The sequence below is a fragment of the Plecotus auritus genome (genome assembly GCF_963455305.1).
Source record: "Plecotus auritus genome assembly, chromosome: 3".
In the NCBI taxonomy this organism is placed as follows: Eukaryota; Metazoa; Chordata; class Mammalia; order Chiroptera; family Vespertilionidae; genus Plecotus; species Plecotus auritus.
This window is the reverse complement of record NC_137772.1, coordinates 191,711,236-191,729,866: the sequence shown is the minus strand read 5'-3', so window position 1 is coordinate 191,729,866 and position 18,631 is coordinate 191,711,236. Positions and strand designations below refer to the sequence as shown.

The following is an 18,631-nucleotide window of genomic DNA, read 5'->3' as shown; positions in this document are numbered from 1 at the left end:
TTTCTCATTTGGGTTCTCTTAATGCATTCTATCTAATTTAAAAACATTAAATCATAGAAAATTATGTTCAGCACAAAAGCCAAAAATAAATCTCTTTAGAGTACACCCTTTTATGATTTAATTAAAACTCACTGTTAGTGCTGAACTATTAACATTTTTAGGTTTGGAATTAGCCTCTGAGTGCTTAGTATATTTGGTAAAATAAATCAATTACAGTAAATTGTTTTTATCTTAAATACCCTTCAGAGTCAGATAAAAGATAACTGACTGGGAACCAGCATGTTAATTTCTGTGTCAAGTTCCCTTGGATTACCATAAATATCCACAGACCTTCCTAATGCACCTCATTGTATTCTGCACAGTGAAATATCTGAGGCGCATGTGAAGTACAAACAAGCATAGCACACTACAGTGTAAGACATTTCAATAAATGAACTGAAAAATAACAGCAATGAATAACATCAGAGAAAAGATTTCCACATTAATGTTGGTAACCTAATTTTAATCATTCATATGCCACACACTGGTTGTGTGCATTCATTTTGAGTAAAAAGCTAAATTTAGAGAAATTCAGCAGAGGACAAGTATAAATACTGGTTTTTAAAAGTGTTGCTCAACTTTATCACTCCTCCTAGCTTTGTGATACATCTGTAATAATTACCTGATGATTGTTATTCTTGTATAACTCTCCACATCCAGAATAGTGTACCTTTTTCTTTTTCACAGGTGGCATCTTCTCACATACACCTTTGAGTCTCCACTACCACATTCAATGTCTTATGTTTACTGCATATATATATATATATATATATATATATATATATATATCTGAATGATCCAGGAAAATTCCCTTTTCCTATGCACTTAGTGAAGTTACCAATCATTTATAATCTCATGGGAGAAATTATACCAGAATCAAAATTAAAATGATCAATAATCTCAACTTCACTATGCAAATAGCCATGAGTTGAAGACAGAAGGAATTTCTCTGTGAATTCCATCTTGCAGTCTATTTTTCTGGTACTGCTTTTCCTACTTTTGTTGGTATGAGAGAACCGGTTTAAAATATGTAAGAAGTAGAAAAACTTTACACTTAAGAAAAGAAAATAATGCTGCCTACAATTATCAGAAAAATCTCCTATAAACCAGGATATTTACAAAAGTAACACTATGACATGACTCAGTTTCTTTCTTAAAATAATGAAAATACCACTTCAATGTTAGCTCCCACATTCAGGTGCAAGGAATAAGGCACCGGGGCTAGGCTGTATCATAGGCTAAAAGTAATGCTCCTATTTGTGTCATGTTTTTGTAAAATTAACTTCATTTCTTTGTGGAAATAAAAAAAAATAACTGGCCACTTTCCAAAATAAACATAAAATTGTGTGGTTTACAAATACTTGTAAATAGTAATGAAAACACTTCCCAAAAAGGTACATTTTTTCAATGAAGGATTTAAGTGCATATTTTGCTACAAGAGGACAAGGATGATAAATTGCTAAAATGATATTCCATTTATTTAATTTTTAGCAAATACAGAAACTCCAGAGACCACACCTGAAACTTCTAATTCTTCGTGATTGTGCTGAAACATTGTTAAAAGTGCTCCAGAAAAAAACTGCACCATGCTTTGGAGAGTCAGTCCAAGGCCAAAGAATATCACAAGCATTAAAATTCTATCCAATTTTCAAAATTCTCATTCTGGGCTTTCAGAACCAGTCAGATCTATATAACGTTTCAGGTTTATGCTGAAATCTCTCTCCAGGTGCTTGTCAGTGTCACTGGGGTTTGTGTGCCAATCAACTGTTTTCTTTCAACATTAATCTACAACATGAAAAAAAGAAGAAAGCAAAAAACCCCTTTTTGGTGTTTATTTGTTGGCTTAGACTGATTTAAATAATACTGTTTAGAAGGAACTTCCTAAATCTGTAGATGCCAGCAACCTGCTCAGTGCCTGTTGGCTGCCCTCAACAAAATGAACGCCGGAGAAGCTGACACAGAAAACACCTGAACCTGTCCTACCTGTGCATAGGTTAAAGAGGGAGGTGGTAGTACAGGCTGAATCACATCACCCAGAAATTCCCATGTTGAAGTCCTAATCCCCTGTTCCTTCATAATAGAACCATATTTAGAGATTGTCTTTAAATGGGTGATTGAATGAAAACAAGGTCATTAGGGTGGGCTCTCATCCAATATGACTGGTGTCCTTATAAGAAGCGGACCTTTGGAAACAGACACAGGAACAGAGGAAAGACCATGTGATGACAGAGAGAAGATGGGCACCTATAAGCCCAGGAGAAGATTCTGGAGCAGATCCTTCCCCTACAGCCCTCAGAGGAACCAACCCTGCAGCACCTGGATCTGGAATACCCAGTCTCCAGAACTATGGAAAATAAGTGTCTGTTGTTCACCAGCCTGTGGTATTTTGTCATGGCAAACCTAGAAAATGAACATAGGTGGTATTTCATTCATTTGTATCTTATCACAGCATATGCTACAACATATGACAGCTTCTAAATAATTGTTGGTTATCCACTAGCACCGTAAAAGTGAGGCCAAGCTTTCTCCCCATAATCTCCCTCGGGTGCCCAATCCGTGAACCAGAAAAACACTGCTCAACATGTCCGTCCTCCTAACCACATGGAGTCACTAGCCACTGGCAGAGGCTCCTGGGAGTGGGCCCTTCATTTACTCCTCGGCTTCTGGCCAGATTCTGGAATAGTTCCCGATTTTTGTGAGATTCTCCTCCTTCCCTAAAATAGAGGCACCGCTGAAATATTCAATATGCTCTTTCCAGAAAGTTTCCCTGGCAGGAATGAATAAGATGGTATGCAAACATATGAATCTCATTTTACTCTCAGAGAAAGGCAGATGCAGGGCTGAGCAAACTCCTGCCAACAGATCCCGGAGGAAGCAGTGCTTGATCTCAACTGTGAGATACATTCCCAAGCCATGACACAGCCTTCAGACAGCAAAACATAAGAATCTCTCCGACTCTAAATATAATTTTTACATGATTCTAGATAGAGCTGAAGAAATAATAATTTCATCACTCATCAGTGAGTTACCATATTTTCCAGTTTATTAACTCTCCTTTAATAATAGAGTACTCTAGCTCAAAGAAATGAAAAGGAAAACCCAAGCTACTTACAAAATTCTGAGAATAGAGCACACCTTTCAAGATCTTATAATGAGAGCTTGCAATCTGCTTTTTAAATTAGATTGCATTTAATGGTGAACAGCTATTTTACTAAGGAAGAGAAGATCTGTGGTAGGGTGATTATATAATCTCCCTTCAAAATTAGTCACTTGCTGTGTTTGCCGTCACTGGCTTCACACACAGATGATGTTTTCCTAACAGGCCTTAAGATCAAGTGTCTATGCAAAGTACATTTCATTGTTAATGTTAAAAATTATTTTACTGATTGAGCAATAATTAAAACAATTTAAAATGTGCCCAATTACTGCTCCCTAAAGGGAGCAGTAAATTAAATCATAAGCTAACCCCAAACAATGCCTATAGCACTTACAATGCTTTATATGTGCCACTGAGTGCATGGGAGAGGCCACACTGACCTATAAAACTTTATCAACAGTCATTAAATAACACTCTTCAGTGGAAGAGGTGCGTGCTCACTGTCTCATCCAATGCAGACTTTCCAATTATCCTCTCATAGAAAGGTATGATTATAAATTAACACGCATCAAATGCCATCAGTGTACATACTGAATAGGGCCCAGTTCAAAATCATGATTCAGTTCTGAAGTTTATACTCTCAGACCAAGAAGGAATTAGTTATCCACCGTGGGACTAAATCGATCAAGTGCATGGGAAAGTTAAATGTCTTCCTGGGGTACTTTCAAGACTTCTTTTTGCAAAATTAATGCAGAACCATTATTCCAATGGCCATCAATTTAATTAAGTAAAGGAAAGGGAGAGAGGATTCAAATACAAAACAACCCACGAGTTTTTAAATTAGAAATTTTAGTCCCCACTTTTAAAGTGGGAATTTTTTGTAAGAAAAATCTTGTGTTGTGAGACAATTATTTAAAGATGGTGCATACAAAGAAGAAAAGAATCCAAAAAGAACAACTTCTTAGTCAAGATTTCAAAGATTAATATTTATGAAAACAATTGGCACATAACATTCCATGATCCAAGAATAAAAAATGTTGTAGCAGATGCCTTGTCAAAAGGCTACGGGCTGAGAAGTAGCGTACTCTCATCCATATGTTTTCTCAGCCTTGAGAAAAGATACCCTCGGTCCTTTCAATGCTGGAGAACACAGAATGCCTGTGTACACAGGGAAGAAGAAGCTTTTCTGTAAAGGGAACTGTGAGCCAAGATTTCTGGTTTCATTTGGAAAGAAGTGGCATACAGACTTAAGTGGAACATGAGCAAGAAAATCAGCCAAATAACTTAAATAATCTAAATAAGTCAATGTGTCCAGAAGCAGAAATTAGAGAAGAAATTGGAGTGGTCATTGTTTGTTTTGGCCTGCCTGGCATCCTTTCCCCCATCTTTTGGCCACAATACTCTAATTCTCACATAAGGAACCACCCTTCCCCTCTTCCATGCTGTTTTGCTAGGATTGTTTGTTATGCCCTGTCTTCAACAGCTGCTCAACAGTTGGGTTTGTGACTATGAAATCTCCAGTTAAATAAGCAGAGGATGGGAGCAAGCTGAGCAGCTGGGAAATGAGAGAGATCAGTGGTCCTGACCAGGTCAAAGGACAGTCTTAACTGGGGTAGCTCAACAAGCTAGCAGAGTGGGAAAGAGTAAAAGTCAGTCAGTGGGATGCTGAAGTAGCTATTAGGAAGAAGCAGTCCCTGGTGATGAAAACTTCCTGGGTGTTACTGAAAAAGTAGGTGATGGATGTGGGGGAGAGTAGGTCAGTGAAGAAAGAGAGGTCAAGAGCCTGAAAGGCCAGAGTGTTGGATGCATAGCCCATGTGGATGAAAATCACACCTGAGGACGGCAAGTCTGGGGGCCCAGACACTGAATGGGCACCAGGTTCCAAAGTCTTGGGTGGGTAAGAGAGAGTGACGAGGATGTTGGCAGATGCCAGGGTGATATAGACAGAGAGCCTTCATTACCCTCCAAGGAGCTGAGGATTTTTAAAAAGAGCAGAGGAATCATTCCAGAAGTGGCCATGAGAAGCAACAAGGACACACAGCCTCTTCACATGGTAGCTGAGAGAAAAGAGACTCCACAGACAGAGCTGCTGAGAAAGCGGGGTAGCCTCAGGGGAGTGAGTATTCATGTAAAGGTACCCGTAGAAGGTGGAGGGAACTCACAGAGGAGGTAAGTTTGCTGAGGAGGATGAAGCAGGAGAGAAAAGTCTGGGAGACTGTGGAGAGAAATGGCAGGGTCAGGGCAAGGACATAGAATGTCACGGAGATGACAGTGGGGCTGGGGGTAGAGGAAGAACTCAGTGTTAATACGTTGTACACTGACTGGTAACGGCATGGTGGGACTGATACCAACACTGTCTTCCTAGAGAGTGGGCAGTCGCCTAGCAGCCAGAGGTCTTGTCTAACTCTGCCCTGGGGATGGGGACCCTTAGCCAACTCTACATAATGGTGTAGCCTATTTGTTGAAGGAATAAATGGGGGTCGATGGTGAGAAGCCTAATGAAAGTATCCTTCTCAAAGTTATGCCCAAGGCTGAGATCATTGCTGGTTACCACTCACCCCTTGGGAATACTTCCCTAACTATACTTCGGCAATTTGAGAGAAAATTAAACCAACTCATACCTGGGATGGAAATCATATAACTGCATGTCTTTGAGTTGGTATCTTTGACATTATTTCATCCATGTGATATTAGTTATAAGCATTCGATCTGATTTTAATTGTCCACATGCCCTCATTTAGATCATTTTGTATCACCGATGCATTATCCCAAGCTGCCACATGGGTACATTATCGCATTCCATTTGTTTTCCCTATTCCATCACTCTACAAGGAGTACAGTCTACAATTTGAGTTTTCATTAAAAGCTCAGCCAAAGGCTAAGAACAACCAAGGAAAGATAAACCCAACAATTGCATCGAGCAATCTGCAAATATTCAAAATGGTTTGTGCTGTTTTCTTGTAACTAAGATCCGTACAAAAATGCTTGAAGTTGTCAAGCACCAGATGAAATGGGCAGAAACCAAGCCCACCCTGAAGAAATCAGTAAATGATAGATGTTCAAAATCATTAAACGCAAGAAGAAATATCTCCAGGTGATTTATGTTATTTTAAACAAGAAAACTGTTTTCCTCTGACAGTCATGGGTGACATTCCTACAGCTTTGCAGGCTGATACGAGAATACAATGAAAGACAGTCTCACGTAGTGGTTGTAAACATAGGGTCGGAGCCAGACAGCCTGAGTTTTCATTCTGGCTCCATCATTTTTTTTTTTTAATTTACTTTTTGCTGTGTGACCTTGGGCAAGTTCTGTAACATTTCTGTGCTGCTGTTCCCTGAATGTGTTGTTATGAGGGTTAAGTGACCAAGCCAGCCCTGCAAGTGAAGAGTGAATTTCTAAAATCCATTGTTGCTTTTGTACCCACCTTTAACGGTCAAAATCTTGTTGCCCTGATGAAAACATAACATAAAAATTCTAAAGTGGAAAAGTATTTTAATTGTGTTTCTAAAATAGATCTCGTATTGTAAGGAGACAGACATAGTTCCATACTTCCAACCATTGAGATATCTAGTTAAAACAGCACACACACAATCACAATTATAGGAATGATTAAGATGATACAGCATATCTGTAGCCATCACTTACTGTATCCAGTGTAAAGCATTAGAATATTACAAAAAAATTGCACTCACTTCTAAAATATGTTTAATAAGCATTTTTACATAATGCAACTGATGCTAAAACTGAAATTAATTTTTCCTTTGTGAAACAGTTATCAAATCCTTAAGCTTCAGCACACTATGTGTAGCAATTCTACTTAAGTTTGTTTATTTGCATCCTAGAGAGAGAAATGAATGTGTGCATGGAAGGGGAGTGATTCAGCAAAGACTGTTCCAGCAAGAGGAGCTTGATACAATTTACAGATTCACAACAACGCAGTTCCTGCTGGGAGTGACAGGGAGCATATTTGATGCAGGAGTTAAGCTTCTTGGTATAATTCTGATTTATTCTTTCTGCTGTTCCTCAAAATCAGAAATAAAAGATTACTTACAATGGTGTATTCTTCCAGCTTAGGAAAAGAATACGTTCTTGTTAACTCAGCTAACAGTAAATTCAAGAGTTAAAAAAAAAAAAATGGAAGATATCTGAAAAATAACTCAAGGCATCATTTCTTAAAGATCTGTATTCCTCAGCACTCCAGATACCAACTTTTACATCGAGAAGCCACCGTCTTCTGTCACTGTTCGATTTATAAACACCAGTTACCCAACCTGGGCATTTGTAAATATCACAGCCCTCGATCCGATGCTGTGCTGTGGGTTGAATGCCACCTTTCCACCAGGGGCTGACTACAATGGTCATCTTAGAAAGTACTGTTTGGAACTTTTATATATAACATCCCCAACACTAACAACGCAGACCCTGAGGGCAGGATGGGGTTTGGGAGCTCTGATATTGATCTGCAGGTCTGTGAAAATAAATCTCAAACATCCCCTGCAACTACTACATCACAGTGTTCCCAATCAGCTTGGTCGAAAATCTGTAAGCCTTTGCTAAGTAGCTCACTGAATCAATGGTTTATGCTTTCCAGTACACATGCAAATGTTGCAAAGAATAAAATAGAAAGAACTTTTCATTTTATTTAGTTGAATATATGAGAAAATAGAAGAGCTGTGACATAAGTCATATAACCTGTTGGCTCTAGCATGCTCAGGAGACAAAATGTTTGGGTTGGAATACAAGCTCTCTCCCACCTACTGGATGTGTGACCTAAACTCTACACCTCAGTTTCCTCACAGTAAAAGGGAGATAATAACATTTCCTGTAACATACAGTTGGAGATGTAATACATAAAAGGATCAGGAACAGTATCTGATACAGAATAAGTTCCTGATAAATGCTAGCTACTATCTATAGATAAAAGGCTAATATGCTAAGTGTCCCTCTGACTGTCCGAATGGTTGCTATGATGTGCACTGACCACCAGGGGGCAGACACCCAATGCAGGAGCTGCTATGACCACGCATTGGCCATTTACAAAGAAAGGGCATCACGGACCTGGTGCCGACAAAGCAACACTTGGCTTCCCCCAAGTGGGACACAGGCCCCACCACCATCCCAGAGCGACAGCCCACCAAATTGCAGCCGATGCTGCCGAGACCCCATGGTGCAAAATGCAGCCCATAGCCCAGCGCAGAAATGGTAGCTGCGGGAGACGGGTAATGACGTCACATAGCAATGCCCGGCTTCCTCTCCCTAGCGACTAGCCTCCTTGGAGTTTCTTCAGCCCAGGAACATGACGTGCTTTATAGCCAGGTGCAAACATTTCATAGTTCAACCAAATGTTTGTGAAGCATTTTCATGTGCCTCATGTTATTTGATCCTCACAGAAGTCCTGGAGTAGGGAGATAGGAGACTCGGTGGAATCCTATTTTCTTTTCATTGGCCAGAAAACAGAGATTTAGAAAGTTTAGAAACTTGACCCTAATGAAAAGAAGTAAGAAATGGTAGAACTTGAAAATGACTTCAGGTTTTCTCACTGCGCAGAATATAGTCAAATACTACTGCAGTTAAATATTTTACCCTTTGTTCTCCCTGTGTGATCTATAATAATAATCTGCTTCGTATTGATATTTACTGCTGTGATGCTGACAATTACCTGAAAGAGAAGTTGGGGTGCTTCACGGGGCTGGAAAAAGTTTAGCTAAATCAGAAAGCAGGTCTAATTAAGCAAGTTTATCTATATATATATAAAGCTCTTGCTGGCACCAATTGCACAGGTGTGTTTCCATCTGTCATTGTCTATTGTGAATTTGTTTGACACTTTTATTACAGAGAAAGGGTGAATAGCGATATTAAAATATTTCTTCTAATTAATTTCCTTTCAATGTGCATGAATCCATGCACTGGGCCACTAGTTACTTTATAAAAAACCAATGCTAAAACTTCACCATAGCTATTGTAGAATTTTTTTCTAGATCTCTCTGCAATAGTATTCCAAGAATATATGGCAGTTTAAACCTAACAATTTTAAGAATATTGAACTTGACTAAACATCTTTATTATTTTGTATATTATATGTGTGTCAGTGTAATTTAAGGGTAAATAAGAATATATTCCCAGGAAAAATTATGATTGGCATTCAACTTCTTTCACTGCAATGTAAGGAAAGGTACTTCACACTTCCAGTTCTACAGGCTATCCCTGAATATGTACAGTGTTCATTATCTCTTCCTATTCTAAAGTACAGAGCTACAAATTTTATATATTTAGGATTAGTGGTTATAGAAACCTTGACTATGATTTATAGATGTTTTTCTTTTTGTGAGAGAAATAATTTATAATATTTTATAAATCTTAATGAAATGTGAAGAGTATAAAATGAAGAAAATTGACACCCCCTCCTAAATCCTTAAAACCACACCAATCCTCTGAACACAGCTTTTCTTATTTCCAGCCAACCCCCTTCCCCCCCATCAGCCCACCTCTATTCAATCCACACAGTTCCTTTTATCTCCATTATCACCTCTGGGAAATCCTTATTCAGATCTGGACCTAAAATATCTTTAAATCCACAAAAAGGTATGGTGCTATCATTAAGCTACTCTGTTCAAAAGCACACTTATCCTAATGGGTGTTTCCTCTTTTGTGGTAGAGAGATCTTGGAAATAAGAGTAGAATAAAATGGCTTTAAGGTTTGGAAACATTAAGAATCATACTGCCCTAAAGCCATTTTAAAAGGGTCCTTCTTTTCTCTTTCCTCCTCAGATTTGCCAATATACATATTTTAAGTACAAATAAATACACCTGCTGTTGTTATCTAAAAAAAAAAAAGCCTTTTGAATATGCCAATCTCGCAAGCATACTGAGCTCTCAGGGTTATTAGTTACATTCTTTGTAATTTTTTGGTTTTCTATTAGAATCAACTAAATAAATAATACATGGATTTTTTCTAAAACTTGGGTAACTTTCCCTCTTAAAGACTTTCTATGTACAATTTTCAGGTTTTGTCCTTCAATAAAAAGTATTATAGCATACTGTAACATAGAGTACATACATGGTCACTAGATGACTTCACATACAGATACACATAACAGAAAATTACATTTCCTTTGCTTCTATTACTCTGTTGAGAATCTTAAAGATATTGCCCACTTCTCTCTCAGTCTTTGGCACAAACTTATAAACATGAAACAAGGTAGAATATATGGTAAAATTAATTCAGGACCTGTAATCAAAGGTATTATAAATTATAAATGTTTGTAAAATAATTGACTATCAGATAAAATGGTAATTAAATGATGACTTGGCCAACAGAATCGGAAAACTGGGTTATTACAGGTGGAAATTGCTTTAAAGGGCATCTGGTTCAGCCATGAAGCAACTTTATGCTTCATTACTCTATTTTTATGCTTCATTGCTCTATTTAAAAAATTTAGCAGTTACACACACACACACACACACGCGCGCGCGCGCACACACACCTACTTCTGGTATTGGAGACCAAAGAAACAAAAATGAAAATAGAAATTTGCTTTTAAGATGACATTTATAATTTAAATAGGTGGTCTTAAATGTAATATTAAGATAGCTAATATGAAAAATCCTGGTATGAGTGTTTTGATTTGCTTTAATTCTGAGAGATCTATTGGGAATGCTCCAATGCACCAATAGTACAAATCTAGTTGATTAGGTATTAGACAACCAGGCGTTAGATAACCTATGTGATTTAATGCAAATAACTTCTCTGAATCTTCCCACATTACAAATGTGGAGATAACACTTCCTACTCTACGTACTTCCTGAAACTGGTGTTGAAAGGTAGCAAAATATTTTAAAATACTTTGAAAACAGCTAAGTACTATAAATTTAAAGCATTTTAAAATGTTCATTTGCACTTAAACTGCCCTACATAGTCATTTTAGTGAGCTACAGGTAAACTCTCTATATTCTACATATCATTTCTCACTGTCAGTAAAAGGATCCCAATTATAGATTGGGTAATAGCCTTGTCAAAAATATCTATGCCATAACCACCAGAACCTGTACTACGTTACCCTATATGGCAAAAGGGACTTCGAAGGTGATCAAGTTAAGAATCTTGAAATGGGGAGATTATCTTTGATTATCTAGGTGGGTCCAATGTAACCACAGTGTCCTTGTAAGAGGGATGCAAAAGGATCAGAGTATGAAAAGGGGAGGTGACATTAGTGTGTGTGAGAGAGTGAGAGAGAGAGATAGGAAGATGCTATTCTGTTAGTTTTGCAGATGGAATGTGGATTCACAAAGCAAGGGATGCAGGCAGCTTCTAGAAGCTAGAAAAGGCAAAGAAATGAATTCTCTTCTAAAGTCTCCATAATGAATACACCGGCGCCAAAAACTTGATTTTAAGTTTTTGACCTCTGAAATAATAAATAATAAATTTGTGTGGTTTTAACCCACCAAGTTTTTGGTAAATAGGAAACTAATACAATCATGAAAACACAGCCAATTATCCACTACTGATAATCAGGGTTTTTTCTGAGAGCACATGGGTTGTAAAATAATGGCCCTGACCAGTTTCTGAATCTGTTACCCAGTGCCATGTCACCCAGTCTGGTGAGTCATTTAACAGCTCCCCTCCACTGTCACAGACAATTGAGCACCAACTATTTAAGAAGGGCCAACTGACAACACATGGAGGTCACCTAGTCCTGACTCCGTCCCACAGTAGATGTTAGAATCATTCTAGATCTAATTTATGTTCCTTTAAAATTTTCTGGGGAAAGAAAAGTCTTCTACTTCCATGGGTAGAAATGCTTCTCCTTCCAAAACACTTAGAATTAAAGTTATCTAAACTCTAGAATTCTTTCACCTATATATTTTTTTCTTATTCTGTCCTTACTAGATATGGAAATTAAGAAATGATACTTATAAGTCCCTTTCAGGTTCTTCTTTTCTTAAATGACTGCATTTCCACATTCTTTAATATTTTCTTAGATTTTTTTTAAACCTTTATCCATTTGGAATGTTATACCTTGTCTTGTATTCTCTCTGCCTATGACTTAAAAATTGGATCCAAAAACCTGCTGGACAAAATATGCTAATCTTTCTTAAGAGTGATGCATTGGTAAAAGTTGGCTGTGCTCTAATAAATAAGATTAGGCATAGAGGAAGGAGTTTTGGTTAAACCCTGTTCTGGTACTCACTGTGTGACCTTGGGCAAACCACTTAACTTCTCTGAGTCTGAATGACATCATTTATAAAACAAGGAGCTTGGAATAAACACCCAGAAACAGCCTGAAGAGTCTTTAAAGAGAGGCACAAAGTCTCTTGAGACTTTCTAATGAGAAAGTAATCACCACTGGCTGGAATAGTTGATAAGTACTACCCATTAGCTACTCTACAAAGACAACACTAGGGGGATATAGGCTTGTCTGGATTTTAGCAATCCATGATTCCAGATGTAGCATGGTTCAGTGCAGGAAAAGCCAGATTCTTGGTGACTAATGGATGAGGAAGGGTGGTCGGGGGAAGGGGAGCACAGGAGACAGACATAATGGAGGGCCTGGAACACCAAGGACAGTGCAGAGTCCCTGAAGGTTTCTGAAATGCTAACATGATCTCAGCAGACTATTACAGAAGTCCACTGGCATGTGAATTGCACCACATGGTAGCCCTTAGCTTGCTGTGTCATGCATGGCTTTATCCCCAGTGCCCAGGCACAATAACCAATAATTAATAGTCGCTCACAATATATGTGTTAGATGACTGAGTGAATAACCCCAACTAGCCTTTCTCCTCTTAACTTTCTCTGAGGGCTATGTCCTGGTGGTGACATTCACATTGTATCTTATGCAAATGATACCCCTTGGACTTATGAGAACAGCAGCTCTGCCTCCCTTCAAAGAGGCACTGAGTGGACTTCAGGGAACTGAATGGACTACTGGAGTTTTCTAGACAAAGATAATGAAAGCCTAAACTAGTGATAGCGGTGGGAACAGGAAAGAAAAACAGATGCCAGCATAATGTATTTAGGGTGATTTAGGAAATATACTAAAATACTCTTGACTAGTCAAAGTAAAGTCTTACTTGTTTTCTTTTCTATTTTTCTTTAGAATAATTTGATAATAATCTGTTACAGAAAATTGGAAGGCTTGTCATTTATCTCCTGTTAAGCACAAGTTAAACTGTTATCATAAACCTCACGCTTCTGTCAAAAATTTATATTGACCCCATTTTTCTATTTTAGGATCTAGCACTTCAATCAAAAATAAACAATTTACAGAAATATTTTAAGGAATCAAAAAAAAAAAAACAACACAACAAAACAAAACACACACAACAAAAAGCCCTAAGGAACTCTGCCATTTTTTAAAAGCATATCACATACACAAACTTATACATTTTTTCCTGAATCCTATGTCACAGAAACATTTGCTAAAATTGCTCTGTCTTTATTTTGATAATTTGCTTTCCAAATACAGTTTAAATGATGAAGAGAACTACTATAAAGCAAGTCATTTTGATTACTGAGTCAAATATGTGATTCAATTAGAGTATTTTGAAGCTATGCAGCTTCTATTAATATTCAAGATCCCATTGGATTTTTTTCTATGAGACACTTCTTTAAAAAGAAAGAAACCTACAACTACAATCTTTTTGGAATTCGATAGCATATACATAAATAAATAAAATAAAATTCTTCCAATTTTAAACATATCAGATGATTAGTATTTACAGGAACTAATCAAAAAGTTATTACGAGTAAGATAAAAATTTTGTTTGAAACCAAACATAAAAGTAAAAAGTTGCTATCTAAAAAAATAAGTGCACCAGATTTATATTTTATATGTAAGTATATAACCTTGGATATTAAACATGCTGCTAGCTATCTCTTAATGAGCACCTGAGCTGTCATTTTTAATAACAGACTGACAATTATTACGTACTAGAGGCCTGATGCACGAAATTCATGCAAGAGTAGGCCTTCTTTCCCCTGGCTGCTGGCACTGGCTTCCCTCTGGCACCCCAGACCTGGGCTTCCCTCACAGCCCCGACTTCATCTGGAAGGTCGTCCGGAAGGACATCCGGTCTAATTAGCATATTACACTTTTATCATTATAGATAAGTTGGTATTTCCTGAAAATCATTTGTGTAATACTTAAATTAATATAATTAAAATAGAAATTTACTATCCCATTTATATTTTAAAAGTATTACTTCATAATAATTGGTAAAATATTATAGAAAATGACATGAACATATATTTACAATAAAAATCAACATGTGCCAAAATACATAGAATATTTCAATGCGAACCAGAACTTTATACAAAATCTTAATAATGCACCTCAGTTGCTCATTGTTAAAAAACATCGTTTGGTCCACTGAAGCTATATGAAAAAATATATACATATTCAAGATAAAACATCATAAAAACAAGTAAGCCAAATACCTGGGCCATTGTAATCTTAAATATTTCTCAAGTGAAAGCAGACAGGAGAGATGAATACCATAAAAACTCAAATTATCTAATTCATCTAAGTACACAGACCATTAATATGTAATGCAAGTAATTACATAATAACCTTTTGTAATTCACTGGTGACAGTATTCTAGAAATTCTACTTTATTTTCAAATACTAAAAAGTTTTTAGAAATACCTCTTCCACGAAGATGTCTTTCTTCTCTAGCATTTCTCGTAAAGTCTGAAGAATTTTAATGCACAGTTTTTCTTCTTTCTCCATTAGTTTCTTCGTATGATTAATCAACCTTAAAACAAAACATTAAACCTTAAATAGGACAGCGAGTTCTCTTCAAGCTGTATATTATCATTACATGCTAGAGGAAAATAAATCACACTATTATTTAAGAATATGAAATAAACAACATAGATGCCTGTTTTCAAATTTTTTTTAAAATATATCTTATTGATACTTCACAGAGAGGAAGGGAGAGGGACAGAGAGCCAGAAACATCGATGAGAGAGAAACATCGATCAGCTGCCTCCTGCACACCCCCCACTGAGGATGTGCCCGCAACCAAGGTACATGCCCTTGACCGGAATCGAACCCAGGACCTTTCAGTCCGCAGGCCGATGCTCTATCCACTGAGCCAAACCGGTTTCGGCTGTTTTCAAATTTTTTAAAAAATTACTCTTAAGCTCTAGACTCTGCATTATAAAGCTTTCGTTGTGTTACAGGCAGTATATCTCAGTGCTCCTAAATTTATTCAGATAGCATATTGTTAATGGGACACAATACTCTTTGAAAAACAATGAAACACTAATTATCTTTAATCCCATCTTATGAACTGAAACAACTTTACTGGGAGAAATGTGAATATTTGCAGTATATTACATTTTTATGTAATGTTATACTACATTTTTTTCTATATACTATATTACATTGTACTAGCAGTATACAACATTGCAACCTTAGCATGGGCTGCTTTCTAGTTTCCATTAATAATAATATGTTATTTTTCACCACTAGAGCTTGGTAAAGCAAGCAGTTTTTGTGATTAGAAGCAAAACAAAAACAAAAGCAACAAACGGGTAACATTAAGACATCTATCCATTTACCATAATTTGAACAAAAATTCTGATTAATATTATAGTGGTAACTTTTGCACTGGTGTTCTGTCAAGAGAAGTTTGAGGATCACAGTTACATAGCATCCCCAAGAACTTAAAATCAAATAAAAATGTTCATCATCAGAATTTCTAGCTTAGCATATATGGTTCTTAATTAAGCTGATTTGTAAGATGACCCTGTGAGACATGTCTTCCTGGAAAAACAAAATGATGTAGACTATAAAGGAATGATCTGATGATTCCAGTGACATAACAGGAGTGCTGTGAGACAAGTGACATTTCACTAGATAATGGCTAGTAAGTGGCTTATCAGGTGTCAGCGTGACGGACAAGGACTTCTCATGGACTCTCTTAACTCATCCTTATAACAAGCCAATGCTACAGGTTACATTGCCAGTCTAATTTTACTAATGAGAAAACTGAGGTCTAGAGAGATAAAGCAACTTGCCTCTAGTTACATAATTATTAAGGGGTGGCATCTGGAAATAGTCCCAGGTTCATCTGACTTCAGAGCCAAGACTCTGAAGCCCCACTCTGTGGTGACATGACTCTGTTCACTGATCTCTTGAGTCTCAGAGGTACTGTGAAGAGAATCCCAACAAAACTAGGCTGCACACAGCTACCTCTTACACGACGTAAGGGCTATAGCAGCTGTATTGGCAATGCCATAAACTAGACAAAGAAGCTGTCACATTCTGTTGGGGGAGTTGCCTAGGACTGACAGAGAGGGTTTCAGTGACAAGATGACATTTAACTATGAAGATTTCACCTGGCAGGGAACAGTGGAGAGGTAGAAGGCATCCCTGCAAAGGGAACAGTAGGAACAAGGGGTGGAGCCAGAAAGCTGACCCTCACGTCCAGGAAATGATAGTTCTCTCAGTGGCACCTGACACTTAGAGTCATGGAAGAGGAGAGGGTAAATGATGTGGTCTGGAAAGAAGAAACTGGGAATATCATGCTAAAGAGTCTGGAATTTACTCTATAGAAAATAGGTTACCATTGTTTTAAGGGACCTGAATAACCCTGCCTACATGTGAAAAAAAAATCCATCAATGGCAGTGGGAAAGATGATATGGAAGAATGAGAACAAAGCAAGAGATGAATGGGGTATGTGATGGGGTAAGTATTCAAGAGGCGATATGGAAATAAAGTAGCCAAGTCTTCACAGGAAAGGAAACCATCAACAAAATGAAAGGGCAACCTACTGAATGGGAGAAGATATTTTCAAACAATATATCTGACAAGGGGTTAATATCCAAAATTTATAGCATTCATACAATATAAAAAAAACACACAATCTGTTTAAAATATGGGAAGTCGACCTTTCTCCAAATAAGACAAATGGATGGCCAAAAGACACACGAAAAGATATTCAACACCAGTAATCATTAGGGAAATGCAAATCAAAACCACTATGAGATACCACATTACACCTGTCAAAATAGCTATTTCCAAAAAGACATTCACAAGTGTTGAGGATGTGGAGAAAAGGAAACGCCCATACAATGTTGGTGGAATTAAAAATTGGTGCAGCCAATATGAAAAACAGTAAGTAGATTTCTCAAAAAATTAAAAGTAGAACTACCTTATGACCCAACAATTCCACTTCTGGGAATTTATCAGAATAAAATGGAAACATTAATTTGAAAAAAATATATATGCACCCCTATATGTTCATTGCAGTATTAAATACAATAGCCACGATACGCAAGTAACCTAGGTGTGCACTGATAGATGAATGATGGATAAAGATGTGGTAGATACATTCCATTGTGTGTGTGGATATATATATATATATATATATATATATATATATATATATATATATATATATTGGAATATTACTCAGCCATAAAAAAGAATGAAATATTGCCATTTGCAACAACATGGATGGACCTAGAGGATATTATGCTAAGTGAAATGAGTCAGACAGAAAAAGACAAATACCATATGCTTTCACTTATAATTGGAATCTAAAAACAAACAGAAAAATGAACAAACAAAACAAAACAGACTTATAGATACAAAGAATAAACTGATGATTGCCAGATGGGAGGGCAGAAGGGGGAAAGGTGAAAAGGTAAAGGAATTGAGGTACAAACTTCTAGTTATAAAATAAGGCCCAGGGATGTAATATCCTCATACCCAGCAATATCCTCATATCCTCAACCACACAGGAGTTGGCTGCGATGGATGATGGTCAAGGGGGGCTGGCAGCCTCAACCAACTCTCTATCCAGATACTCTCCCAAGAAGGCCACGTATCTCTGCCTGGCCGTCTTGAGTCTACATGTGATTTACTTGCAAATCACTCAATGAAGTGCCCTCCACGTTAAGACATTTCTTTCTGAGGCTTATTCTACTTTTTCTCACAACTGCTTAATACCTGCAGATCTTCCTTGAAAATATTCACTTACCATTCAAATGAAAATATTCTAGGATAAATATATTAGCTATAACAGATCTGACAATGCCATAAAAATGCTGTGAAAAATAAGTAAATGAAAGATCTGCAGAGGAGGATCACCAGGGCAACATGGCAGAGTCCTGAGTCTGAGACATAATAGCTCTTTACCTGATGCATACGTAACCCTCAGCTTCCTCATCTCTAATATGAGGCTGACCTCTCAATCTCTCAGAGTGTTTATGCAGATCAGATAAAATAGGTAACTCACAGGGGACCATCATGCACATAGTGAGATCTCAATACATGTTAGCTCCATTTGCTTTCTGTGTGAGTAAAAATGGTGACTTTAGACAGGAATCCTTTTAAGGATCACACCCTGTAGGTATAGAAAGGAATCAGAACCAAAATATTATTTGATGTGATATTGTGTGCCAATCATGACACATTCCACGTGCAGTAAATTTTAGTAAAATATGACTTTCACCAGCATAAAATTTCAATGATGTCAAATT

At 37.2% G+C, this 18,631-nt stretch overlaps 1 protein-coding gene across 2 annotated transcripts in view; it reads right to left on the bottom strand.

The window, feature by feature from the left end:
- ITPR2 (inositol 1,4,5-trisphosphate receptor type 2) overlaps nt 1-18,631 on the bottom strand; it is a 456,678-nt gene that overhangs the window by 194,838 nt on the left and 243,209 nt on the right. For both annotated transcript variants that reach the window (XM_080660463.1, XM_080660464.1), the window contains exon 37: nt 14,783-14,891. In XM_080660463.1, coding sequence (XP_080516589.1) covers nt 14,783-14,891 — 109 coding nt within the window. The remainder of the gene's footprint in view (nt 1-14,782; nt 14,892-18,631) is intronic.